Below are 27,675 nucleotides of genomic sequence, written 5' to 3'. Positions count from 1 at the left end.
TGTGAGTTTGAAATTACATCTTCTGATGTCATTTGCTTAGAAATTGTAAGATGTAGCAGTTCACATATTGAGGCAAAGCAGAAGAAAACTGATACTTTGAAAAATGACCACTATGTCTAATATTACTGATAATGTTTATTATTCACTTATAATATGCTAGACAAGATAAATGCATTTCATATAATAACATGTTTAATCTTTGAAGCAACTCTCAAACTAGGTAAGATTAGAATATTAAAAGAAATGTTTTTACTGATGAAGAAACTGAGTCTTAGGTTAAGTGACTTATTTAATGTTGCATGCCTACATAATAGTCCACTAAAAATAGTTTATATTCCTTAAATCATATCCAGGGACTTAACCAAACCAAGCCATTAAGGCATATATAAGCAGAAATAGAGTAGGTGAAGATTAGTAAAACACACACACACACACACACACACACACACACACACACACAGAGCCCAATTCTGGCCTATAATTCCAAAGGATTTGTGTTTAAAATTTTTCTTATCTGTAATAAATAAACACATTTATATTTGTATGGTTTCTGAGACAGTCTTTGCAGCATAAATAACATTTTCATTTTTACATTTTTTCTAGAGAGACGAAATGTAGCTTTCATTAGTTTCTCAAAGAGATCCATGCCCACCACCACCACCCCCAAAAATAAAAACCTCTTTACCATATTTCTGAGTTAATTCTATGACTGTTAACTACATATATTAGATCAGAGATTTGAGCAGAATAATCTTTCATTAATATATGTTCAAGCCTTATTCTTTTATACTTATATTTTAAATGTCATACTGTATAACACCACTTTCAATTTACATTTAAAATTGCTGGCATTTACAATGTATCTTTAATCTTTTCTGAAGATAGGGAAAAATTAAAACATTAAATATCTAGGTACGAAATAGTTTTAAGCTATTTAGCCAAGCCATACGTATTCACTATCAGTTCTTTAAAGAGTTGGCATTTGAGTAGAATAATGTGAAAATTCAAACCAAAATTCTATCCCCTCATAAAGTAAGCTCTACATGAGTTAAGCTTCCTGATCTTGACCCCAAACATTCCTCTAGCAGAGCAAATTATCCTAATAAATGGCTGGAAGAGTTGATATACGTTCTCAATATATCAATAAAAATAAATCTCTCAGCTGCTTTCAGACACATGTTTTCAAGCCCAAAGGTAAGGATACTCAGTGACTTAAAAATCATGTCTTGTGAAAATATACATCTCCTCCTTTCATCAGACGCTCCATTCCAGAGAAAGTTCCTTAAAAATCTACTGGAACAAACTCTTTGTATGGTTGTGCCCTCTCCTGGTGAAGATTTCTAGACAAAATGCAAAGTGAATTTATAGTTAGACTCTTCTTTTATGTGGAATTAATCAGACCTTTTAAACAGCTATTTTACATATATGTAATTATATAAATCTTTTACAGGTTGAACAAAATAAGTACTGCAAGTCAAAGTTATTTAGTAAGACATGGTGTTTATTTTCTCTTCTTTCCTCTCATGTTCTTTGTCCCTCTCTCTGCTTCAGGAGCTAGAAAATATCATCAGTCAGATGATGCATGTTGCAGAGTACCTTGAATGGGATGTCACTGAACTTAATCCAGTAGGTATATAAATTATTTCATCGCTGGCCAAATAAAAGAGACTTAATGGCCCCTTTCTTTTTTGTCTTTTTTGAAACTCTATTACTGTCATTTGATTTTGTTTCTTTTGATAACTCTAAGTTATTATTTCTGATCAAAATATTGTAATTTTATTATCTCTAGCCAAAATGAATTCTGAACAAGAAATGATATATGTTATATTCAGAAACTCTTAGCAGTTACTTTCGCTTTTCTTCTTTATGAAAATTAATTTGAATGGTGGTCTAATATGCATGTAGATCAATAGAAGATGTTGATGGGCACCACCACAGCCATGCCGTGCCATAGAAAAAGTCACAATTAAAATATGGTTTTGATTTTGATTTTTCTTATATGGAAAGTGCTAAAATAGTCATTCCGAAAGAAGATGAAAGCGATTAAAAAGGTGATGATGATAGTTTATGGTGCACAGTGCTGTCTTTTGGATATGTATTATTTAAAGCTTGCAACTCTCTGAGGCAGATACTACTATCTTAATCATTTTATAGATGAGGAAATAATTGAGACCCCAAAATATTAAAATTACTTGCCCCAAACTCTTCAGTTAGTTAGAGGTAGAGCTAGGAAATTTTAAGCAAGTCATTTAAAGAGATAGTACCTACAATACCTAGAAGAGCTTAAAAACTTCTTATTTTTAGTAAATTTATACCAAAATTATAACATAATTCAAATGTGTATTAAAACATACTTGATTAGAAACTATGACTTTAGCCACAAATAATATTTTTGGTTAAGTTGATAAGTGTTATTCATTTGTTTATTTTTTAAAACAAGTTTAGCAAATTGCACATGAATTAAGCAAATAAAAATCAATTCTCAAGTGGTTTATATTTTATATGAATTCAAAAAGGCTATTTCTAAACACTGTTCACATTTATACAGATAGCAGTGTGATAATGGCATGAATATGCGATATTCAAGAGAGCTCTGATAGCATTTCCCTTGTTTTGGCAAACTAATGCCAAACTAACACAAATGAACTTAGTAAAGTAAATAAAGTCATGTGCAATGCCAGGGACAAAGGAGGCACCATTCTTACTGGGAAATGGTTTCCCAAGTTCTAACTCAACTGGTTTTTCTTTTTCTTTTTCTTTTTCTTTTTCTTTTTCTTTTCTTTCTTTTTCTTTTCTTTTTCTGATGTGGAAATACACATGCTGTGCATAATGAGAGGAAGATATATTAACAGTGTTGCAGTTTGTATGTGAAATAATCAAGTTTATGGAAATATGCATTTAATTCCAAGAATACTGCTTGATTCATCTTAATACTTTTTGCACTGAAATCAAGGGACTTCTTTTAAATTCTGTTGCCTTTTTTGGTTATGTTAATCTAACACAGTGATCTCCATCCTATTCACCTTAATACCCATGATATCATTCATCTATTAGTCAAGCCTCTTGTCCTCATTGGAGTGATGGAGGGAAGTGGGGTCTTTTGCCATCTGCTTTCAAAGCAGAAGTGGGTATTACCACTTCCCAATAAAAAGTATTTGTTGGCGATGGAGTGAGTGGCTTGGGTTTGAGATCTGGATGCTCTAAGGAAAGGAACAAATAATTGGCTGAGCAGTTTAATTATGATAAATACCTAATGACAAATACAAGTAATAAACTTTTAGCATTATGGCCCATGCAAGTAAGTCTGCCACTTCTATGGGTAGTATAAATACTAGAAAGTCAAGATAAAAGACTTACCTGTTGCACTGTGTTTGTCGTCACAGTAACTGCCTCATCCTACCTGATGATTCAGTAGCTCTGCCCGTTTTAAACAAATGTGTGCATTTGTACACATTGTCAGCCCCTGATAAGTTGGCATATGTGAATAAAAAGAATTGAACATTTGAGACTGGTGACATTTAGTAGAGAAGATGTTTTTGAAAGGAATTTTTTCAAAATGTACCCAAGCTCCAACATGAGAATTATTAGGTACAAAATAAAATCATCAGCCATCTAAAACAAATGCTCGGTGTTTTTGTTCTCTTCTCATTTATTCATTTCTCCTAGTTCACACTACAGTATTTTCAAGGAACAGGCATTTTAATGAGATCTTATGCATTTGCCAAATTCTAAGTAATGTCCCTTGTGTTTCATTATGAGAACAATGAAATAATTATTTCGCCATCATTTTATTCCAAAAAGTCTCTTTCAATATCTATTAGTTAGTTCTATAGCTAAATAATCTGATTTTCAAACACTTTCTGAAGATACCAATCAACCAAGTTTAAGACTTTTTAAGCAAACAACACTTCTATCTATCATCATAGTAAATATTCTATTTATTGCACCTTTTCAAATTGTCGTTCTAATGTTCTCTGTACTTCTTTCTTTTTTCACATTGATTAAAATGTCCATATTAGATAAAGATGCTGAATTATTTTCTCCATTGGAGTTCTACCATGTTGGCTGGTTTAGCACAATTAGATAAGTACTTTTACTTAACATCAGCCAAGGATAATATATTTAGAGCTGACATATAATTTCTGCTAATACAACACTAAGAATACCTATATCACACTTACTTTATGTGCTAGATGCTTTTTGAAGATACACTAACACATTTAACTCTCACAACAACCTTTTGAATCAAATACTGATAATAATGCTGTATAACCAAGAAATAAATGTATTACGCTGTGGACAACAATTTGGGACACTGTGAGCAAGTCATCTTTAGAAAAGAAATCTAATAAAAAATGACTTGATTGTTTAACTTCTTGGCTCTATTAAGTTCTGATAGGCAATTAAAAGCAACATAATTCTCCCGCCTCTTACCACTTAGCGAAGATTATTTCAGCTCTTTACCATGAAGTTAATTTGTTCAGAGAGTATCTGGCATATTTTGAATTAAAAAAATAATCTAGAGAAAGCAATTAAAATCATTTTTACTTTTTAATTGAAGAGACTTTCTTGTTTTACCTGTGTCATTCAGTGAAAACATGTTATAAAGTTGAGCGATTATTTCTAAAAGTTGATCTTTGAAAGTGCATAGAACTTTCCAGTCAAATTCTGGAAATATAACAGAGCCACTATATCCTCAGCGATAGGATTAAATTAACTCTGTATAAAATTAGCTAGGTATTTATCTGAACTCTCCACTTAGCTGCTAGTCACAGTTATAACCAATTTGATGCAATGCTTTATTGTATCATATGAAATTTTCTTTATTGATTTATTGCGAGTTTTCTCTCTACTCCTCTTTTTCAGATCCTCCATGAAATGATGGAAGAAATTGACTATGATCACGATGGAACGGTTTCTCTGGAGGAATGGATCCAAGGAGGAATGACAACAATTCCACTTCTTGTTCTCCTAGGCTTAGAAAACGTAAGTATTTACACAGAGAGGGTGCCCTGGTGGTGAGTCAGTGGGGTCTCTTATTATACATTTTGATTAGAAATTGATCTTGCCATTTTCAACTATTAAGCATGTAGTGAGTGGCTGGACCTTTTAATAAGTATACCGCAGTGCAATTTAACAATAACTCCTTATGTAGTAATACTTGTCACAAACATATTGACTCATTTTAGGTATTAACATTTTTAGGTATTAACTATTTAATACACAATTTTCCTATTTTTCATCTATTTAAAAGTATAATCTAGTTTAAAAAGTAATTGACCTCCTTTTAACTGATGCAAGAAACTCCCCAATATTATTGCATTCTATGGTTCTTCCTCCCATCCCTATGAAGATAATCTATTTAATTGATAACTAATAAATATTTGGAGAAGCCAATTATATAATGAGATGTTTGAGAGGAAACATATGTGTGTGTATAAGCTTTTCTTGCATATTACCAGATCAGCCAGGTTTTCATTCTAAGTCTGTCTAAAGTTTTTGTCTTCTCATATCAGTGCCTCCAGTGGCAATTGAATACTGGTTTGGAGGAATAAAATAGATTAACCTATGTTCGGATGTGATATGATAGTGATTTTGAAACCAAATCTTGCTGTCCCAGTCTTGATGTGAATTTTAGTAATAGTTAATTTAAAAATCCAAGGAGTTGGTACAACATTTTTGTTTTTAGCACAAACAGTTAAACAAGAATTAACTATAACATGTATATAGTATAATGTATACTTAGATTCAAAGAGCATTATTTATGGAAAGCACCATGGCATGTATAATATTTAGAGTTTTTAGATACAAGAAAATAGTGCCCACCACATTGCTGCTGACCCCAACTCTGTTCATACTTATTACCAGCAATAACAATTTGGCAGACTTAAAACTTTACTGTAGTTACTCAAGATACTAAATTTTTGAAAGTCAGCTATCAAATCATATAGTCTTGTGTTTGTAAAATGTGTAAGACTACATATAGATATATAGTACATATTTATATGTGGGTTTGGAAATATATAAATAGACTTTGGAACATTAGCGTTTGTCTCTTTTTCATCTGGGTCTTTAAATTCTTTTACATTCAGGTAAATTTTACCCTTCATGAGGTCTTTGGAGTTTTATATGTGGTCAGAGGAAGGGAACAAAAAATTATTATTAGATGATATATGGAAATTACCTTTGAAATCGAAACTTATTAAAATAAATATTTAATGTAGATCTTATTTTTAATAGATACATAAGTCTAGAGTTTGAAAATTTATGAGTAATCTTTTTTGTATCTAATTTTCTTATATATAACTTACTATTTTTTTGTAATAATTATGTATCTCTATTATAAATATTTGTTTAATTTGTTAATATACCTTCTGAAAAAAGCATGTGTAAATCAAAGTATTGGAATAAAACAAGGAAATTGACAAAATTTTAACATTTTGAGGTTTAGTGTGGACTCAGTACTGAAAAATAGTTGTCAAATGACTAGTCAAGAAATTGTAATAATAACAGAAGGGAATTTTGTATTTTGAAAGCTATATTTTGTTTATTCTAAACATTTGTGGAAATTCTAGTAGGAAAGAAAGAGAGGAAATGCAGGAATGAGCTAACAAAGCAATTGGTCCCTGGAGAATTGGATAAAGAAGTGCAGAAATGTAGACCAAGTCACCTGTATTTTCAGTATCGCAGAAAGATTTTGAATTGATGTTTTTCTCTGGAAACAATTCTTTATAATTTGATATATAGCTAACTGTACACTAAAATATAAAATTATATATGTATATATATTATGAAAATAGCACGGAGAAAAATAAGCTATGTAGATGGCTTTAACTCGAATTATTTTAAATAAAATACCCTATCAGTTTCTAGTGTAGCAGTGACTTTATTTCAACTGAATAATGATTCTTTGCTATTAATGCCCTTCAGGTTAGCAGCACATAATTTGCTTTATAATCACATTCTTAAATTTATTTTGTGTTTTTAGTTCAAAGATATTCTTTGAGCAATCAATTTAGGATTTCTATGTAGTAGTAACCAGAGTGGTATTCCCAAGCTATGTTCCTAACTATGGCCACTAGATGGCAGGGTTACACTGTTTTAAATTTATAGGTCAATTTCACAGCGGTTGGATGATTGGATTTTTCCCCTGTAAAGAACAATTCTGAGAGTAATATCCCCTTTCCTTCACTTTTTAAAAAAAGAATAAAGCTGATAGTATTTTAAAATATCTTTTAATACAATGCATAAACCATGTAATTGTTATCACAAGACGGAGCATCCGTTTGTTAGAAACAGCTCTTTAATTCCAAAGCATAAGAGCTTTTCTTTATTTTTTACAAAGCAAGAATGACATAATGAAAACTGAGTGATGATGGCGTTTTTTTAAAGGAATTGAGATTTATTTTCTTTTCTGTAGGCAGTTAATGTGTTATGCTATTACCTGTAGAGAATATGATTCATGGTGCCATTCCTGGTGGACCACCCCCAATTTCCCACTTTTGCTTATCAAATTGGAAATTTAGAAGCTTTAGGTTGAATTCAGCCATTTATTGTGCGGCCAGTCTTCTTATGTTGTCCTATAAACTCTCATCTATTGTCATTTATGAGATCAGGGAGTAGATGCTAATTGACAGTGCATGTTAAATACCGTAGTGTATTTGGAAGTGACTATGGTGTACTAGCCAAATTACGCAGATAAAAATATTGTCCCGGGAGAGAAATCCTCACTCCTAATGTTAAGCAGAGCAGCTGTGATTTTATTGTAGTTTATTTTTCTTCATCAACAGAATTTAAAAAGCTATTCTATTTTAAATATGTTTTAGTGCCAAAATCAGAAAAGTAGTTTATCAGAACCTGATTATGTATCAAGTGATAGAGAATAAGAGTCATTTTTTTTTTCTCTTATAAGAAGTTCTTCAAACTTCATGGTACCCAATATGAAATGATGCCGTCTCTTATATCTGAAGGAAAATTGAGAGTTTAAGTGGCATATGTGATTTTGATTATAATAAAAGTTTTGTACCTGAGACTGACTCATTTTTGCTTTAGCAATTATCTCATTGAATAATTATTTCTAAAAATATCTCAATTTCGAATGAATTTTTTAATAGCTAGCTGTATCTAATAAAAAAAATTTTGCTCCGGTGATTGGCAAAATTTGACCATAAAGGAACAGGTAGTTAATAGTTTAGGTTTTGTGGGTCATATTGTCTCTGTTGTAACTGCTCTACTCTAAAGTTAAGAGCTAAAGTTGGACATACAAAGAAAAGTTTGTCAGGATTATCTCTTTCGTTTTATAATCATAGATACTGCATAAGTGAGAGAACAAGGTTGTGTTCCAGTAAAACCTTACTTAGAAAAACAGGTTGATGGCCAGAGTTGACCCAAGGGCCATAGCTGCTGATCCCTGATTTATTCTATGACTAATCTGTCATATTACAAACAGAAAGATTTTAAATGTATTTTAAGTGATTAGAAGAAAGAAATCTAATACTTTTTTTGTTTCAGCTCAAATTGACAACCCCAGAAACATGAGAACTAATGAAAAGATAGCACAGTAACAGTGAACTTCATAAAATTGGTTTTGATACTCTGATTAACTAACTAGGTCATTTTGTGCCTACTAGGCATCCTATCTGGACATACGAAGAGAAGTTAGTCATGAATATCCTTTTCCTTTTATAATATTTTCAGTACAGATATTCCTTTTCCTAGAAGAATAAGATAATTAATAATGCTTCAGTTCCTAAAACATGTAGTCTTAGGTCATTATTAGATTTTTCAAGAAAATTTCTAAATTCATATCATTATATAAACAGGAATATACAGTTATGTAGGAGCCTGCCTTGAAATAAGGATATCTTAACTTCTTAATTTTGAATTGTTGTGCCCCCAACTGGCCTGTATGATTTTTGAATGGATATGAATTTGATTTCACTATAAGTACACAAACAATCCTGGTCTTTAATTCTTAAAGGTAGTTTAAACTTTGCCATTGATTTAAATGTTTTAGGACACTTTTTTTTTTTTTTTTAATTCTGACTCAATAAGGTAAAAGTAATCGTTTTATTTGCCTCCTGATTTTGGATTAATGTGTTCCATGATAAAAATTCTGACTATAGTGGAGAGCAGAAGATGTTGTATTATTAACAGATTAAATTGTGTTTGGAAAGCTAATATTCTGTACTGTACATTCTAAAAATTAATATGGTCAGGTGGTTGTTCTGCTGTTTATATGTTGCTCAATCTAGAAAGGAGTTCTAAAGCTAGATAAAGGCAACAATTCTTGAGATTCCAGATTAGATCATTTAAGGAAAATGACTGTGTGATGTTAATGTACTGTTACACTTGCATTTGAAACTTGAGAATGGCAGGATCTGATACTTCAGAAAGTGTGATCTGGAAATAAGCAGTTAATTCCAACTCAGAATTTTAAAACTGTGTCTTCATTCTCTCTGCCCACACCTGATATAGCTCATCATTTTGTCTAAAAGAATAGTTTCTTTCATATGGTTATACCTTTTTAGAGACCCTGAACAGAATAGTAAGGTAATTTAATGGTACTTATTATTTAATGAGTTGGAATTAACTTGTAACATTAGCTCTTCTATGTGTTATAAGTGAAGTCAGTTTAAATGGGGATATGGCTAGGCGTGGGGGTAGGGGCATTTTGGCTGTGACATCAGTGAAATTTCTCCTTGAGGTCTTTTGGGAAAAAAAAAAAAAAAAGATTATTTATAGTACCCCTAGTTCAGGTGAATACTATATGTGATCTTGACTGTGTTCAGGGAAAAACTAAAACCTTAGAAATTACTGTTGATAATAAAATAGATTTTGAAAGTTCTAAAGGACATTTGCCCCCTTTGAAACCTTTTGAATTCTAGGGGATTAGAAGGAGAGGAAGAACCTAGGACTCTTCTCTGAGAACTTAAACATTTCCCTGTCATAAACACAGGCTAACTACTCTATTGTAAAATATTATGTTCACTAAATAGCAGGAATAAATTTCTATTAAGAATAATGTCCAATAATGAAAAAATAATAACACAATTTTCATGAACTAACAAACATCCCTCAAATCTTTTGGCTGGAACTTTGGGATGTTATACAAGTCAACCCATTGATGGTAATAATATTTGCTGTTTATATAACACCAGTCTTCTGAGGAGCTAAATTGACTTCACAGGTATTGTATAATGAAACCTCACACCACGGCCTGGGCGAGGAAAGTGGGTACTTTCATTTTATTAGAGAGGAAAATAAGAAGAAAAGTAAAATGGCTTATCCACATTTTCAGAGTAGGCCAGGGACCAAGCCTTCTAGATTTCCTCTTCATTTCTTTCTTATAAAAATGAATTCTTTTCTATGACAATAAATATTTATTTGCAATAGAAATACTAATAGGAATATGCTTGACTAGCTGATACAATAATATTGCAAGGACAGAATCTCCTCCCCCGCCCCCCCCCCCGCCCCACTAAGTTTACAATCTAAATATGACAAACAAGACAAGACATGAAAATACAGAGTTGGAGTATAATTTGCACTGCTGAGAAGTAGTTGGCTCCTGATTTCAATTTCTTTCTCTTGAAGTCACATACATATTTCATCTTTTGCATATTTTGGCAATCTATCCGGCTAAGAGCTATAAAGCTATTTAATTTGTTTTTTGGTAAAGCATTTTATGTCTGGGTAATGGATTTGTACATCAGTTGCAGCCTGTAACATGGCTAAGTGTTCTGATTGACAGAACACCCACGCTCAGACTTGTTTATTTTTTGATAAGGAAAATGCCAGCTAACTTAGTCCATATGTGCTCTTCAACAGGATGAGGCTTATTCACATGTAATGGACAATCATTTAAAAATGAAATGACAAGGATTATAAGAACAGTAACACATATGAAAATTGTGGTATTCCTTTCTCCTTTTTATGTAAATGTTCTTTAAGCATTAAACTGTTAACTTTATCAACATGATTTTAAAAAATTAACAACCCCATTACTTAAACTTTTCTCACACAATGTTTTATTCTTATTGGACGGAATAGAAATTTAAGAACATAGAAGTTAAATAAATACATAAAGCTTTCTATTCATTTTATAAACATACCAGAAACCTTATGACTCTAACAAACCAGAGTTAGATCCAGATATTACTGCAAAGCCTATTTTGTAAGTTTGGAAGAAAATTAAAACAGTAACGTTTTCTAAAGTCCTCTCCATGATAACCTTCAGCATAACTGCTTTTGTCGAGAGCTTGTTAGTTCTTTGTCAGAAAAATGAATCTCTGAGCATTGTCAAGAACTGTGAAGAGTCTGAAATTTAGACCACTTACAAGTTAACAAGTTAGCTTGTCACAGTTTCATTCTGGATGCTGGCAGGGGTCGTGAGATTCCTGGGTCAGGGACAAAGTACTTTTTAACTCTCAGTGAAGCAGGCAGTAGGAGCTTCGCGCCTGAGCCGATTCTCCTGGCCCATGAAGCCTCATAAGGGTGGTAGATTACGGCCCAAGTATTTGCTGTACATACCTTCACAGCTTGGAACCCTGGCTTAGGGAAACTAACTTTTTTTTTTCTTTTTTTTATAATGTGTAGTAAACAAACTTGCTTAACCTTTGCTGAATTGAGAGAGATTTTTATTTTACTCAACAGTAAGTAAATCTATTCTCCTTAGGCTCCTTAGTGATACATATCTCCATTATCCAAGATTGTTTATTATTCAAACATATTTGAAAAGATAGCATAGAAAAAAAAGATATATGCTTATAAAATGTGCAGAAATTTAAGGGACCATGGAGAATTATCTCCCAAGAAGCATTTTCACTAGTTGCATATTATGATAAATTTGACATTTCTGGTTCTAATATAAGAATTAGCCACTATGAATCTAATCTAGTATTACAAATACAATGGTTTATCTCTTGAATGGGAATAAGAAAAAGGGGTTAGGGGACATTATTGATACATTATTTTTATTGAGAGAAAGGTGATCTGGGCACGTTTATACTGTTTCACTACTACAGAATTAGTATTAATGTCCCAGCACATAGTAGGTGTTCAAAAAGTTATTGAGTGAATGTATTCTAAGAGATACAATAACTCGGCTAATGTGAAAAATTATGTCCTATAATGGTTTCTATAGAATACCAATAAATGATATCTAAAATTAATTGAATTTGATACAATTTAGTAAATGGTATACAAGAACTACATGTTAATGAGAAAATGGTGGTAACAAAAATAATGATGCATAGTGCCTTTATTTAATAGATTTAAATTTCTTGTAAGGAGTTCAAGGCATTCAATAGTATCATATTATTTCACTTTTATCTTGAACAGTGCAGATGTGATTGAATGCCTATTAGTGAAGCAGCTGTTATGATATTTTATAGTTTTATATTGAAGAATAAATAATAATTACAGTTGCTCAACTAGAATGTGAATTAATTTAAATTCAAGGTCTATTTTTGCAAATAAATATAATGTTATAAATAAATACAGTAATACAGTTTTAATATTTTGACCACCTTTCTATGAAATTAAAATTATTCATATTTTACAAAAAAGGAGAAAGCGTAATGATGATATAATTTAGATATTTAAAAAAAGCTTATCAGGATGACTCCATAGTGTAGTGTTTAGCACATCTGCTTTACATGCGGAAGGTTCTGGGTTCGTGCCCCAGGTGGACCATACCCTGGGGGTGCCAGGCCCCAGGTGTACCCTGCGAACATGTGGGAGGAGATGCCCCACTTTCAGAGATCCAGTTCTTAAGGAGAAATGGCAACATTTATAGGTCAGGGGTAGAAGTGAGGTCGGGGTGGAAGTGGGGTGGGGGTGGAGGGAATTAAAGAGGGGAAAAAAATAAAACTTAAAAAGCTTATCTTTTAAAATTTACCATTGAGACATACAAAAATATATTTAAATAAACTATAACATAGAGAATTCCCAGTTAAAGCCTTAGAATACCACCCATAACTGACCTTTAAGTATTATTGCTTCTCATCCTATCCTTCTGCCTCTTTATAAGACCTAACAACCATCATTAAATTTGCATATTCTAACTACTAAGCAAGGGTTAACATATTCTTGCCAAGTTTTCATTTGTAAGGCCCTTCTACTCATTTTTTCCCTCCCTTTATTCATTTGTTGGCTTCTGGAATTGTGCTAAGGATTAAGTATTCAAACTTGAGGTGCACATGTCCCTCTGTTTGGCAGGTCATTATGATGGCTTGGGACATGCTGCTGAACCATTGGCATTAGAGGAGAATTTGTGGGTTGCTATAGCATCCCAAGATTCGTTAGCAGGGTCTCATTCCACTAGAGCACATGTGTTTTTCTAGACTCTGCGGTGATCTTGGAGAAAGTTGGGGATGAAATAACAGATTGTCTTCAAATGCTTCAGTCCAGCTCTGAATTTTATTGGCACCTACACATTCCACTGTTTATTTCATTAAGTGAAATCTGTTTCTCTTATGTCCCGTGCAGAACGTGAAAGATGACGGACAGCATGTGTGGCGACTCAAGCACTTTAACAAACCTGCCTACTGCAATCTTTGCCTGAACATGCTGATTGGTGTGGGGAAGCAGGGGCTCTGCTGCTCCTGTGAGTATGTTTTTTCTGCCTGGCTGTCATCACCTCGAGTGAGAAAAGGTCAATTTTTATGAAATGGTCCTATTTGTAGATGGAGAACTAAGAAATAATCCTGAGCCTTCCAGTAACTATGATTTATGTTTTCCTGTTGTATGATTCTGGATGTTTAGATCACTTTAACTTTACTTTTCTACAGTTTTGGGAAACCCTCCCTTGGACAAAAGCTAACAACATTTTCTAATTCATTAGTCTTTTATTTTTTAATTGTAGTTTCATTTATTCCTTAGTCTCATTTCTATGGGGATTATTATAAAAATTTTTACTAGTTTCAAATATTTATATCTTGCTCATTTTTATCCTTATTTTCCCCCAAGTTAGCTACTTTATTCACAATGACTTTTCATAAGGAGTCAGTTCCTTCAGGTCTTTAAAAAAACAAAACAAAACAGTTAAATCAGTTTGCATTTCAACTAAGAAGTCACACAAAATAATACAAACTAATCTTACACCTTAGGCATTTTATTTTAACTCTATCATGAAGAAAATCTTCATATATGTCTAATAGGTATTTTGGAACCCAAAGCATAGCCAATTCATAAGCTGTGGCCATTTTCATTCCAGTATATGTATCTTTGCAATTTTATTGTAGTCTATTAAGTGAACACTGCTCATTAGAATTTTCTAATAGTTTACATTACAATTAATTTGTAAGTCACCTAAGTATTTTTAAGTCAACATCATCTATGCGTGAAAAACTTTTATATCTCCTGATGCCCCTCTTAAAACAGAGGGTATATTGTATACTCCTCACTAAAGTGTGAAGTTGTCTTGGGCCAGCAGTTTGACTATCTACACCCTTTTCTGCTATGAAACTGTCAAGTGTATTAAACACATTACATTTTTGTGTATTTATACTAAGTCTAATTTCTCACTTGGCTTCCATACAGTATGTCATTTTCAGGTATTATTTTCAGCTAGCAGCTTCTTAGGTAATATAGGAATTAACTTTCTCTCACATGTATTATTTGACATTAAAAAACATGTCTCTGCCACATTTCAGCGATTTCTGAAGTGTTTAAGGATTTTAATAAGGTGACATGAAATTGCCAGGTGTTAACTTCAGAGGGCAGTTTCTGGTGGCTACATTTGAAAGGCTAGTTATGCTAGAGCATTCTCCATATACTAAGGGAATACTTTATTTTTAAATTTCTATTTTTATGGAAAATAATTTTTTTATTAAAGATTCTATTGATGAGAGCATAAGAAACAAATGATAACCCTCAGGTAAGATGAGAGAGAATTTTGCTCACAAATATTAACTGGTTAGTGTAGCACACATAATACTCTTAATTTTATTACCAACATAGAAGAGAAGAATAAATACGTTTTCTCTTTCAGTGTTACCAAAGGAACTCACAGGTGTGACTATTTTGGAAAAATTTTACTAAATAAATACTACGTCGATTTAGTTTTTTTCATTCTAATTTTATGAAGTGGATAGATTTTGTTTGTTTTATTAAAAGGGCTACATGATCTTTTTTGATTTAATTTTTATTCTATGTATTTATGCATCTAGAACCTTAATTTGAAACAAGTGTTTTATTCAAAGAACATCTGTATATGACCCTAAGTTATATTCAGAATCAAGCCATGAAATAATTTGAAGATACCAATAAAACACACATATACCTATATATGTTTGCATGTGTCGAGATACATATTTGCATATAAATATAAAATTTTGCATATGTATGTATAGTATATGTTGCCTAACAAAAGTCGTTCCTTTTGGACAAATAGTTCCATGATGGCAAGTGAGGGATGAATTGTTACTAAGCCTAGCACGTATGATGACATCTCTTCTCTGGAAATGGATTAAACAGCCATTTAAGGTTTATATAAATCAATAGACAAAATAGCATAAACTCATGGGTTTTTATTCCCATGCCTCCAGCTGCTCTCATGCCTATACTTTGTAAAATATAGATCTCTTTCTTTTAGCAAATGACACTAAGCCATTTGGCAGTCATCAATTTGTCTTTAATATTTTTGTCATCTGGAAATTATTGTGAAAAATTTGAGGGAGGTCTGATTTAATTAAGCATTTCCTGCTATGCCACGATAGAGGAGTCTTGGTTTTTCACATGCATAATATTTCCTGTACTAATTGGCCTTTTGCATTCTATGGTAAAAACAGTCGACTTGGATTTTTCCTTGATGTGGCTGATTGGATTGATTAGGGAGCAGTGGATATGAAATGAGGTTCTGTTAATGTCATTCTTTCCCTATAAAATTGCAATCAAGTTCAGGATTAGTTCTGAATTTGTGTACATGTTTCCTTACAGTCTGCAAGTACACAGTCCATGAGCGCTGTGTGGCGAGGGCGCCTCCTTCTTGCATCAAGACCTATGTGAAGTCCAAGAAGAACACTGATGTAAGTGTATGGCAGTGTCAGCTTTCCGAGGGTGTTTATGGATGCCTCCTCTTACCACAGTGCTCTTATTCTCTTCTAGGTCATGCACCATTACTGGGTTGAAGGCAACTGCCCAACCAAGTGTGATAAGTGCCACAAAACTGTTAAATGTTACCAGGGCCTGACAGGACTGCATTGTGTTTGGTGTCAGATCACAGTGAGTAACACTGGAAAATAAATCTCTAGTCTCCACTCACATCAAAGACTGCATATCTTATCCTCTTCTAGAGTCCACCCCTGAAAGATCAGCCTGAATTTCAGACTAAGTTAAGATAAAACCATGACGTGTCTTATTTTATCTGGCTCACAAAAAGATAAAGATCAGATTTGTCCTCATAGAATTCAGAATTTTAGAGCCAGTGACAATATTGGAGATGATACCATCCTAAAGTTTTCAAACTGTGCTCCCTGGAGCCCTAGGCATTTACTAGGAAGGTAATCAGAAGCCACAGCTAGGGATGGCCAATGAGCATTGGATACTGACTAGGTAGAGTTTAGATCTCCTTCTACTCCACAACCTTATTTAGGTAGAGTTTTTTGTTTTACATATTGTGAATTTATTTTAATCACAGGATAGAAAAATAAACAATGTGGTCCAAAGATTATATAATGAAGCTAAGTCAATTTCCCTTGACCACATGGCTACATAGAGATGCAAGTGGGTTCACATTTTAGTTCTTGATTCTTCTAAGAACTCACTTTACCCTTCTTCATAACATGTTGTTGCCTTGTTCCTTCAGTTAAATCATAAATTGAAAGGTAAAAGATACAGCAATAAATTCATTTATGGTATTGATAATGGAAAAAGAAGAGGTACATCCATCTTTGCTGGGACACTTAAGGACTCCACTTGGTTTGCATGATTGTTTAAGCCTGCTTCTGAGTTTGTTAGATGGTACTTCTAGTGTGCCATGTTTAATTTCTGGAGATTAATTAGGATGTTCAATTTCAAGAATAGCCATTTTTGACAATAGAGTACAAAAATATTTATGGGACTGGGGTTGGGGTTTTGTGTATTTTCTCCAATTGTTGTTGTTGTTGTTGTTGTTGTTGTTTTTCCCCCAGCTAATATTTGCTTTCTCTTTTGATAGTTCTTACTTTTGTGGAAATAAAATAGTAGGGAGCACTATTTCAGTTAAGCAAATAAGTTTCTCTATAGTGCACCTCAACCCGCCTTTACCATTTAATTATTTTTCTTAAATACACATGTACATAGACGGTAATGGGAAAACAAACTGTTTTTCAAAAAAAAATTAAGTCCTTTTTTTAAATGAACATATTTTCTTCAATCATGTTCAGCTATTACTTAAATTACATTTACATTTGAAATGTTCTCAATTATGAAAGTTTGATTTTTTAGAGTGTTTATTTTTTACAATGTCTAACAATGATGTAAACAATGCATATAAATTACTAAAACATTGAGTTTTCAGTTTTAAGAAAACCATAACTATTTTTTTAAAAATCTATGCACATTTAAAAAGTTGCTGCTGCTTTATTTATTTTTTTTTTGCTAAGCATCTATAAAATATATAATTTTTGTTTCAGACCTTGTAGGAGCTTGTTTCTCTTATTTTCTGCATGCAGTGCATCATTCATTAGTTATATTTTTATCATAAACTGAAATTAAAGGATATCAGAATTCTTTAACAGTTTCCCTAATCTGTGACTCCAAAATCTATATTTCTAGCCCATCTGCTCACTACTTATACTTATATATTTGGTCCTGATCCCGGCCCTGGCCTTGCAAAAAATTAGGCCTTTCCTTTTACAAGAAAGAGGTATCACCTCAGAATAAACTGTATTTTTTAAAATATAAGGATTTTATGTCTGAATCAATTCAGACATGACCTAACATCTTATTCTTAACTAAAGATCAATGTGTACATGGAGATGATTTTATTTGTTCACTGTGACAGAGCACCTATAATCTATAAATGTTTTTAAATCCCTGAGCTCTACTCAGGAAACAGGGCCAATGAGGAAACATTGGGTTTTAAGGTGGAATTAGAAAAAAAAAAAAAAAAAAAGTTGCTGTCTTCATAAACCATCTTAAGTCCTGAGACTTCTGGCCCACCTCAGCTTTATTTGATGAAACCCTGACTTCCAAGAGTCCCCTGCGTATTTGGTTAATGAAACAAGACTTGCACAGTATATTAAAAAAAAAGTTTTCACATACTAAGGAAAATATATAGCCTTCTTAAAAGTAACTTTAATTTTTATGCATTTTTTGGATTTTTATTTTAAGCAATTATGAAGACATTAATTTATTGATTTTGTGCTTAAGTTAGAATAATTTACTTTTAAACATTTATATTTTTAGTATAATCTACAGTTTCTTATTTAACCATTGTTCGAAAATTTTAGTATAAAGTTGATTTGCTCTTGACTGATGCTTACTCACTGCTACTGATTGTCTTTAAACAAACCGAATCTACTTCCTATGTTCTTATACTTCCCAGTAAGTGCTATTAATGTAGCAAAGATCTAGCAGAAGTTGTGAAGGTGATGGGATATGACTCCACCAACGTGGAGCTTTAGGAAGGCCTATCTGAATGAAGGCCAGGAGGTATAGATTATGCAGAGAAACAAAGAGAATGAAATGATTTCATTTCAGAGTTTTCCAAATGCCATTCCTTTCTTTTATATCTTGCTTTTGAAAATGGCTTGAGTCTTATAAGACAGACTGACTGTATTATTAAGATGATCTCTGTCCAACAGCTAAGATAGTAGTTGTGTAGTTTTGGGACAGGTATATAAAGGTTTAGGACATTTTCCTAATTTGCACAGTAGTTAAAATACCTATCAGTGTAGGATTGTTATAATAATTAAATGAGTAAAAAAATGTCTGTGCAGATGTATGTAGGGCAGGACCTCATACATAATAAGGGCTCAGTAATTGACAATTATTATTATAGGAAAAACTAGGTAAAATATCATACAGAGGCACAAAACCCAGCTCCTGGCTCTAAAAGGGCACTCCATGAATATCATTCATGTCATTTCTCTGTCACCTCTGGAAGGATCTGTAGTTGCCCAAAGAAACCTGTGGACCTGAATCTCTCTATATTCTAGACGAAACTGATTATTTATATTCACAAGTGGCAATTATTCTAACTCTTTTCTATGAGACATGATATCATCATGCTTGCAGTCATTGGAAATAGAGTTGGAAGTCAGTTTACTTTATTCTTGTCTTTCACCTTTATCTCATATAGTCAACGTATCACCGAGCCTTGAAATTTCCTCCTTAAAATATCTCTCTCAGATTTGAGTTTTTGTCTCCATCGTTCACAGCCCAAGTGCAAGCTCTTAGCACCTCTTAACTAGATTAGATCAGAATGTCTTGGCTTATCTCCCTAACAGAAGGTACTTTTCCTATAATGCAGGCTGTGAACCACCTCCAGAATCATCTTCTGAAAATACTAGTTTGTTATCATATGTCACCTTCAGCAACCTATAATAGCTCTGTAATAATAAATGCAGCCCTCATCTCCTACCACCCAACCTGGTTTTCAATTACTCAAATGCCAGACCCAGTTCTTAAGGACATATATAATACCTCCTCTATGCATAACCCCTGCTGTAGCTGTGCATATTTTTTGGCAGTCCCTTGGGAAGGCCATGCTTCCTCTTTACCTGTTATCTTGCTTACTCTGCTCTCTTAAATGCAGCCCCCTTAAATTCTGACTACACCCCAAGAACCAATAAGTTTCCTGTCTCCCTTGGAATTTTCCTGAACACTATTTCCTTTTTCTGAATACTTTTTATATTTTTAATTCACACCAGAAGGAAAGACTGGAGTGCTTTCCAGTGGTTGTATATCTGCATGCTTACATTGTCTGCACTGCTAGACTACAGTCCGATCCAGCTCTGGTCCAATATACACATTTTTCCTAATCACTCAAGTTCTTGATGGAGTTCTGAGTTTAGAGGAGGTCCTCAATAACTTCACTTTAATGACTGATGTACTTTTCTTCTTACTGTTCACATTGAATTTTAAATGAATGATTTAAATTCTATTTCTTTAAAAACTTATAATATTCAAACCTGTATCAGATACACAAGTAAGTTTAGATAAACTCATTTTAACATACCTTTTCTTAGTCAATACCAAGGCTTCTTGATATTGTACTATTTTGCCGTCACGTAGCCATAAATATAGGCTCTTAGAACTGAGTTCTGTCTTTAGCAAATCTAACAAGTCAAATAATTAAAAACAGAAAAATCATAAGTGAACAGTGAAAGCTATTTTCTAACCTTTAGGCAACTACTTTCCCATGCTTAATAATTCCATCATCCAGACTAACTGTTCTCATTGGTTCTCTATTTCTTCTTTTGCATACATCTCGTGATCCTTAGTATCCCATTGTTTATAACTGCTCATTTATGCTATGAGTGGATTTTCTTGACATTCTATTAAAAACATGTTGTAATTGCTCCTGGCTGTAGTAGAATGTTGCTGGTCAGGCAGGAGTCACCAGAATAGGAGGGTGATACATTTTATTTGAGCTTAACAAAAGGAAGCCTATATTGCAGCTATGGATTATTTACCTTTAGTATCATGGAGAGCTACTACTTTTATTAAAATATTAAGGTCTTAACAGTAATGTTTAAAGGTTTTCAATATCTTTCCAAGAGTTTATTATGCCTTAGCAAATACCGGCATTAGGGCAGTATCCTGAAATTGCAAAGGATTAGAGACAAAAGAATGTATAAATAAACCAACAAATGTTCTTCTAAATCACTTAATTATTTTTAGAATGACATTTTTTTTAATTTCCCTCCAAATTCTCACAAAAATTGTGTTCTATTTTTTTCTTGACTTCTTAGAGTCTACTGCTTTCTCATCAATACAATACTACCACTTTTTTCTGTACTCCATCTCATAAATGTGTGTGCGCGCGCGCACGCACACACATTTTCTTTATCTTCCCTAACTTGAAACAGCTTACTTCAATAAACATAGAACTGGCTCTAGGTTAGGTACTTTTCGAAATTGCCATAAACTCTGAAATTATTTCCAAGTGTTTAATTCACTTCCAGAAAAAGCTGGTTTATACTATTTTGGATTTCCTAGATATGGGACCAATTCTCTTACATAAATGGGAATTTCTGTACATACAATAAAATAATGACCTGAGGATTTCTAAGCCTTACTCTTTGCAAAGAGAACCATGGACAGAAATAACAACATTTTTAACAAGATTGCAATCCCTTTTCTCTGGGACTCCATTGATCATTTTATTGAAGAGGCAGGATTCATCATTGCTCTGGTTTATTTCTATTCCTGATGAGGTTCTTTACACTTTTGGTGATTTGGGAACTGGGTTATCTTTACATCAATTGTCAGTCTTCAGCATCTTATTGACACCAAGAAAGGCTTAGATGTATTTTTTTCTTATATGGTGGTCTGTAAAATGTCATGGAGACAAGTTTAAGTGACTTTTTAAAAAAATTATTGAAAAATAACATACTTGCAGAGAAGTACAAATATCATAAGGGTAGAGTTGAAAGAATTTTGCACAAATGAGCATCCTATGTTAACTAGCACCTGATCAAGAAACAACGTTGCCAGTGACCTAAGATTTTTTGGGGGGAAGGGGCTTTTAAATTCCATTATATAATTGCTATTTTGTTGATTTTTTTATTCTTTTTTTTAATAGACTGTTTTTTTTTTCCCAGAGTACTTTTAAGTCCACAGCAAAAATAATGTTTACTTTTCATGTGGGTAAATATTTTGGGGACTATGTGTATTTTCTCTTGGCTTTCACATTTTATGTTGTGTGTTCAACTATGTGTCTGAGCAATATGACCTGCCATACAAATTTGATTCACAGCCTGTAGAATGATCGATAGTTCTAACATGATGTCTTCAGCTTTGGCATTCCTGCTTGCAGACAATGCCAAGATGTGAATGGTCACCAGATATATTTACCAGCTTCCAGTTTCAGTCTTAATAAAAACATAAGTTTTATTGCACATTATTAGTCAATGTAGACTTCTTGGGTAGGAAAATTTTTTGCACATGTGTCCCTGTGTCACTGATGGTTACTGACCTTCTTATACAGAATTTGCTGCACACTTATCTTCCTGAAGGACTCTGCCTCTCAGCTGCCTAGGCAGAACTAATGGATATGGGCCATATGACAGTCAAACTGGAATATCCCATGCTAGTTTAACCTAGCTGTGCAGAGATGGGTATTTCATGGAACCAGTGGCTGGTACCTGTATTCTGAAACCCTCATACCGCCGTATAGACACACTGCTCAGCTTGTCAGCTGTGTGATTCTACCTGAGTCCTCGGTTCTTTCTTTTGGGCTGTGAAACTATTTTAAATGCCAAAAAAGCTGTTATAAAGTTTATTTTATTTTCACTATCTCCTCTTAACTTCTGCTAACCCTCAAATAACTATATAGAGAGGCTACTCATTCTTATATCATTTACAAATTGTTAGAAATACATGGAATGGAATCATGGAAGAGGCCGAGGCCCTCAGACTACAGATCTGTGGTCAGTACTGGCTAGAGGTTCAGAGTGATCTGCCCTTCTGTCCTTCGGAGTCATATGTGAGGCTTTACAAACTGCAGTCAAGATGAAAATTTCAGTATACTTTCTCATTCTGTACACACAAGGATTTTAATCTTGTACCTTGCTATTTGTAGGGGCTTCTTAGAGCCTGCATTCTCAGTTTTAAAATAGTTTCTTAGGATCGGAAAGCAAAGTTTTTTCTCTGTGACACTTGGCTCAGAAGAGCCTTAAGACACATTGTCTTTGGTTCTGGTTCAATTTTTATAGTTATTGATACATTTGTTTCCTAGGACTGCCATGACAAAATAATACAGAATGAAGGACTTAAATAGAAATTTATTCTCTCATGGTTCTGGAGGCTAGAACTCTGATATCAAGATGTCAGCTGAACCATACTCCCCCTTGAAGGCTGTAGGGAAGAACCCTTCCTTGCCTCTCTTTTGCTACTTTCTGGTGGTTGATCACAATTCTTGATATTCTTTGACTTGCGGCCGCATCATCAAATCTCTGCTTCAATGTCACATGATCTTCTTCCCTCCATGTCTATTGCTTTATGTCCAAATTTCTCTCTTTTTAGAAGGACACCAGTCATTGGATTAGGGGCCAAACCAATTATGTATAACATCATCTGAACTTGAACACATCTACAAATATCTTAATTTGCATTCATAGGTACTAGCAGTTAGGACTTCAACATATCTTTTCGTGAACCCAATTCGACCCATGACACTTGTAATTCCTTCTCTATAAATCCCAAATCCCAAGGCCATAATGTATTCTAAGAAAATTAAGTTGGAAAAATAAGTGTATATTTAAAATAGTCACAGATTTTATTCTGAAGAAACCATGCATTTGCATGTGCCCAATCAGAGCGTCCATTTATTTAGTTCTGTTTTTCATGTGGCTGCCTCTGCTTCTTTATCTTCAACATGTGTTGCCTGCTGACAGAGATCTGCAGTGGCTGATTTGATTAAACCACTTCTTTAGAAGGAGTTTGTATGCCACTGAGAAGCAGAGCTGCTAATTGTGGGCGAATGTACAAAGGTACTTTCATTTCATCTAATGTGGCCTAATGTGTATTATAATACAAGAGCCTTAACTACAAAGCAGGAGTTAGCTTGACAGATACTTTAGATTGAAGGACAACAGAAATACCCTCTTCAACAGAGTTCTATCACCAACAGTAAATTAACACTCATTGGACTCCTATGTTTGGTTACTAATTAACTGTTACAAAGGTAAATTTCTTGTGAAAATTAATGTACCAATGACTTCATTGGGGTGGTGTTTGGTTCAAAACTAAAAAATGATGCAGCTTTTTTTGTTTGTTTTGAATGAGACATGTTATTTTATTAACATGTATAGTTTTTCTAAAGTGTGATATTTCAATTGAATTGATAAGATGTGGAGGGGGGGAAATCCCTAGATGTCTTTAAACAACCGTTACTTCATAAATCTGTATAATTCCAATAAAAATTACCACCTAAATTAAAAAAAAAATCACTATTTAATTCACTGTGTTATGACATCTTAATTTAAACTTGTGACCAAGGTTGATAAAAATATTAGTTTAGGTTCATATATGTTGAAAAGTAAATAACACATTATATGATTATACACTAACTTAACGTAGAGCTGGTAAATACAATATAAAGATACATTTTTATAATGATAATCATCTTATATTTATATCCTGCTCCTACTGAGATGAATCTCTGGTTGCATTTACATATTGAATTACAAAGTTAAAACTAATGATGGGATCAATTATGCCCCATACTGAGCTGTGCACTTTGGAGTGACTTTGAGAAAACAGGAGGGTCAAAAAAAAAAAAAAAAAAGCATCCTCCGTGCTCAGTGGTTTCAAGATTATGCTAACAGATAAGCAAATGAAGGACTGTAATGGACAACATTGTGTGTTTGTCAAAGAAATCAGGCTTTTTTGGTGTAAAACCTAAAGTACTTTATTAACATTTCCGAGAATTAGAAACTGTATCGGCTGGGTCACGGTGCTAAATTGTTTATTTAAGGTAGATAAATAAGGGAAAATATTATGTGAACCTCTTTATGATCCTGTTTGTTTGTTCTTATAATTCTTTTAATGTACTTTTAATATATTTGCTGTCTCTCCTTTGAAACATAATCTGCCCCATATTTGCTGTTGTCATGCAAATTTTGATAGTATCCTCTTTCTCCTTTCCTAGCTGCATAATAAATGTGCTTCTCATCTAAAGCCTGAATGTGACTGTGGACCTTTGAAGGATCATATTTTACCACCCACAACAATCTGTCCCGTGGTACTGGTGAGTTTTTCCTTCTCATCATGCTGCTATAGCTTGAAGTTTCTATGACTATATACTATACCACTAAATACTTCCAGAGCTAATTGTCCATTGATCAAGGCAGAACTGTATAGATATAAAGTAGCCCATTACTTTGGAGAAGACACCTTTGCCCACTATATTTCCTTTTCCCTTCATGGCACAATACAAGTTTTAGTAAGGTATGCTCTAACTGAAGCTGACTCAGGTTTTATCACTTAGTCATGATGTACTTACCAGAAATTGTATAGGCAGAATACTTCTACATTTTACATATTTTATAGATCTAACTTCCCAGAATAATGAAGTTATTCCTATGGGCAATTTTGCTGGGGATGCACATTATATATCTACAATGTTGAAGTCTCCCATGTAGGTCAGAGGCTACCTGGAATGAAGACATACACCTTGAAGAAAGCTATGCACTGTCATTAGGAGTGTTTTATCTTTTATTAGTGAATAATAAATTGAACTACCAGAAAAGTAATTACTTAATTGATTAAATATACAAGTGAAAAATGCATAAGTAAGGTAACTCTGAAAAGAACAAACCTCGATAGAAAGAGAAGCAGATTTTCAAAGATAGTGTTCATATTACATTTTAAAAATCCAAATTATTTCTAAAGTGAAACAGTTATTTTACAAAACAAACTATTTTATATCTATAATGCAGTTCTCAGTTTTTAAAAACAACATGAAAATTAAGTGGCTGGAACTTCAGTTTTATATAATAAAAATACAACAACTAAGAAATGTTAGACAAATACTTTTCTAAAGGTCAACTTAGAAATTAATCAAATTACTCAATTTGCACCCACTTATGATTCATTTTGTAATTATCTGTAAAATACTGGTTGTACTTTAAATGTCTTTATTTAAAAATTACTAAAAACTCTTCATTTTCTGAAACTACAAATGTAGAACAAAAGAAAATACCTCTACATTGCTGAGGATAGCAATAACTAATCCTAACTTCTTTTTTCATGTAAAATTTATTAGACATCCCATGGTAAATAAGATTAATTAAAATTAATGGGAGCCATGTAAAAATGCTTTACATTTTAGATGAATTTTGGTGTTAGTTTTGTACTTCTATAGTATTTTCTTAAAGAGAAACAACTTGTAAATTTTTTTTAGATATTTTCATTTTTTAAAAAAAGTATAGTAAGTTTACTGATTTAGATGCATCCTAGATCTCAAAGTTTAACTTTGAGAAGAAATCTGTTATGTCATACTGTCATCCAGCTGCCTTTGTAACTTCTACTCAACTCTGAGAGCCGGGAGACTACTGCTTTGGTTGACTTGTGCAATTGCTGGTCACATAAAGTCAGACTTGAGATGGATTCTTTTTGTTTTTCTTTCCTTTCTTTGAAAGAATCAAAAATAAAGAACATGTGTGACGTGAATATTCTTCTAATCTCATAGGCAGGTCTTCTAACAGTCTTGCAAACCCTTTAATTGCTTTTTTAGACACTTGATTCTGAAGATTTAGTTTTAATCATTAAACAGTACTGCAGTTTTAATCACGATATGCATTTCATTATTTGCTAGTTCATCATTTCCTTAGTACGATCTACTCTGAAGTATTAGGGACTATTGACCACTTTATCCTTCATGAATTTCTACCTTTCATTGATTCCCATTATACCATTATACCAACCTTCTCCTGGTCCTTCTGTATCTTTGGATACTTCCTTTTATTATCCTTCTTGGCTTTCATGACTTCAACCCGGCCATGTTGGTGGATCACCTTGCTCTACTCTCACATGCCACAGCTTTCTACTCTACCTTCTTCCAAGTAGTATCTGTTTATTTAGTGGATTTCGTTATCCTGTTAGTTTATATTCAGTTCATTATCCTCTTACAGATCTCAAGGCTATAAAGCTGTAACCTGGAGGCTTCATGTTTTACTTGCCCCCATGTATTATTATTTAATGTAATAATGATAACTCTTATTTACTAAGTATGTATACTACACCAGCTACTTTGCTAAACAATTATTCATTCATTCAACAAGTATTTATTGAGTGTCTAGTATATGCCAAGTAGTGTTATAGATGTGAGGGGCAGTAAAAAGCTAAATCGAAACTTTGCCTTTATAGAGCTTTCATTGTATTGGGGCGAAATGGACAAAAAACAATGTAATAAATTATTTAGTACCTGGTTGCGTTAAAATGCTGATTGTATTTTAACTGTAAACAAATGAAATTAAAGCAGAAGAGGAAGAGAAGAAATGCTGGGGCTACATTATAAAAGAAATGGTCACAAAAGAGTTAACCAAGGAGATAGTTGAGTGAAGAGTTGAAGAATGTGAGAGAGTCACCCATGTGGCTATCTGAGGCCATAATTTTACAGACGGAGAAGTCACCAAGAAAAGACTCTGAGGTGGGAGAAACCTGACATATCTGAACGATATCAAGGAGATTAGTGGCTGGGCTTGAGTGAGCTGGGGGAAGAATAGTAAAAGAGAAAATGAAAGATGTCATAAGATTTTCATATTGTGTAGGGCAATTTAACCATTATAAGATCATGAGCTTTTACTCTGAATGGAAGCCATTATAGGATTTTGACTTACATTTAAAAAGAATAATTACTTTTGTATTGAGGGGGCAACAATGGGAAAAATTTATGACACATACTTTTTCAGAGAAATGGGAAGCTGGGTCATTGCTGAGAACAAGAATGGTATAAAGCATATGAAAATTTTGAAGATTGGAAAAAGGTACATGACAGTTATCTAGGGAAGTGATAGT

General features: G+C 33.1%; 1 protein-coding gene across 4 annotated transcripts in view; it reads left to right on the top strand.

Moving 5' to 3' along the window:
* Positions 1–27,675, top strand: part of DGKB (diacylglycerol kinase beta) — a 583,166-nt gene that overhangs the window by 157,828 nt on the left and 397,663 nt on the right. For all 4 annotated transcript variants that reach the window (XM_036230387.1, XM_036230386.1, XM_036230388.1 and 1 more), the window contains 6 exons: positions 1,552–1,626; positions 4,867–4,986; positions 13,492–13,609; positions 15,943–16,031; positions 16,111–16,227; positions 24,806–24,904. In XM_036230387.1, coding sequence (XP_036086280.1) covers positions 1,552–1,626; positions 4,867–4,986; positions 13,492–13,609; positions 15,943–16,031; positions 16,111–16,227; positions 24,806–24,904 — 618 coding nt within the window. The remainder of the gene's footprint in view (positions 1–1,551; positions 1,627–4,866; positions 4,987–13,491; positions 13,610–15,942; positions 16,032–16,110; positions 16,228–24,805; positions 24,905–27,675) is intronic.

The sequence above is a fragment of the Rousettus aegyptiacus genome, unplaced genomic scaffold (genome assembly GCF_014176215.1).
Source record: "Rousettus aegyptiacus isolate mRouAeg1 unplaced genomic scaffold, mRouAeg1.p scaffold_m13_p_13, whole genome shotgun sequence".
NCBI lineage: Eukaryota > Metazoa > Chordata > Mammalia > Chiroptera > Pteropodidae > Rousettus > Rousettus aegyptiacus.
This window is presented reverse-complemented; position numbering and strand designations above follow the sequence as displayed.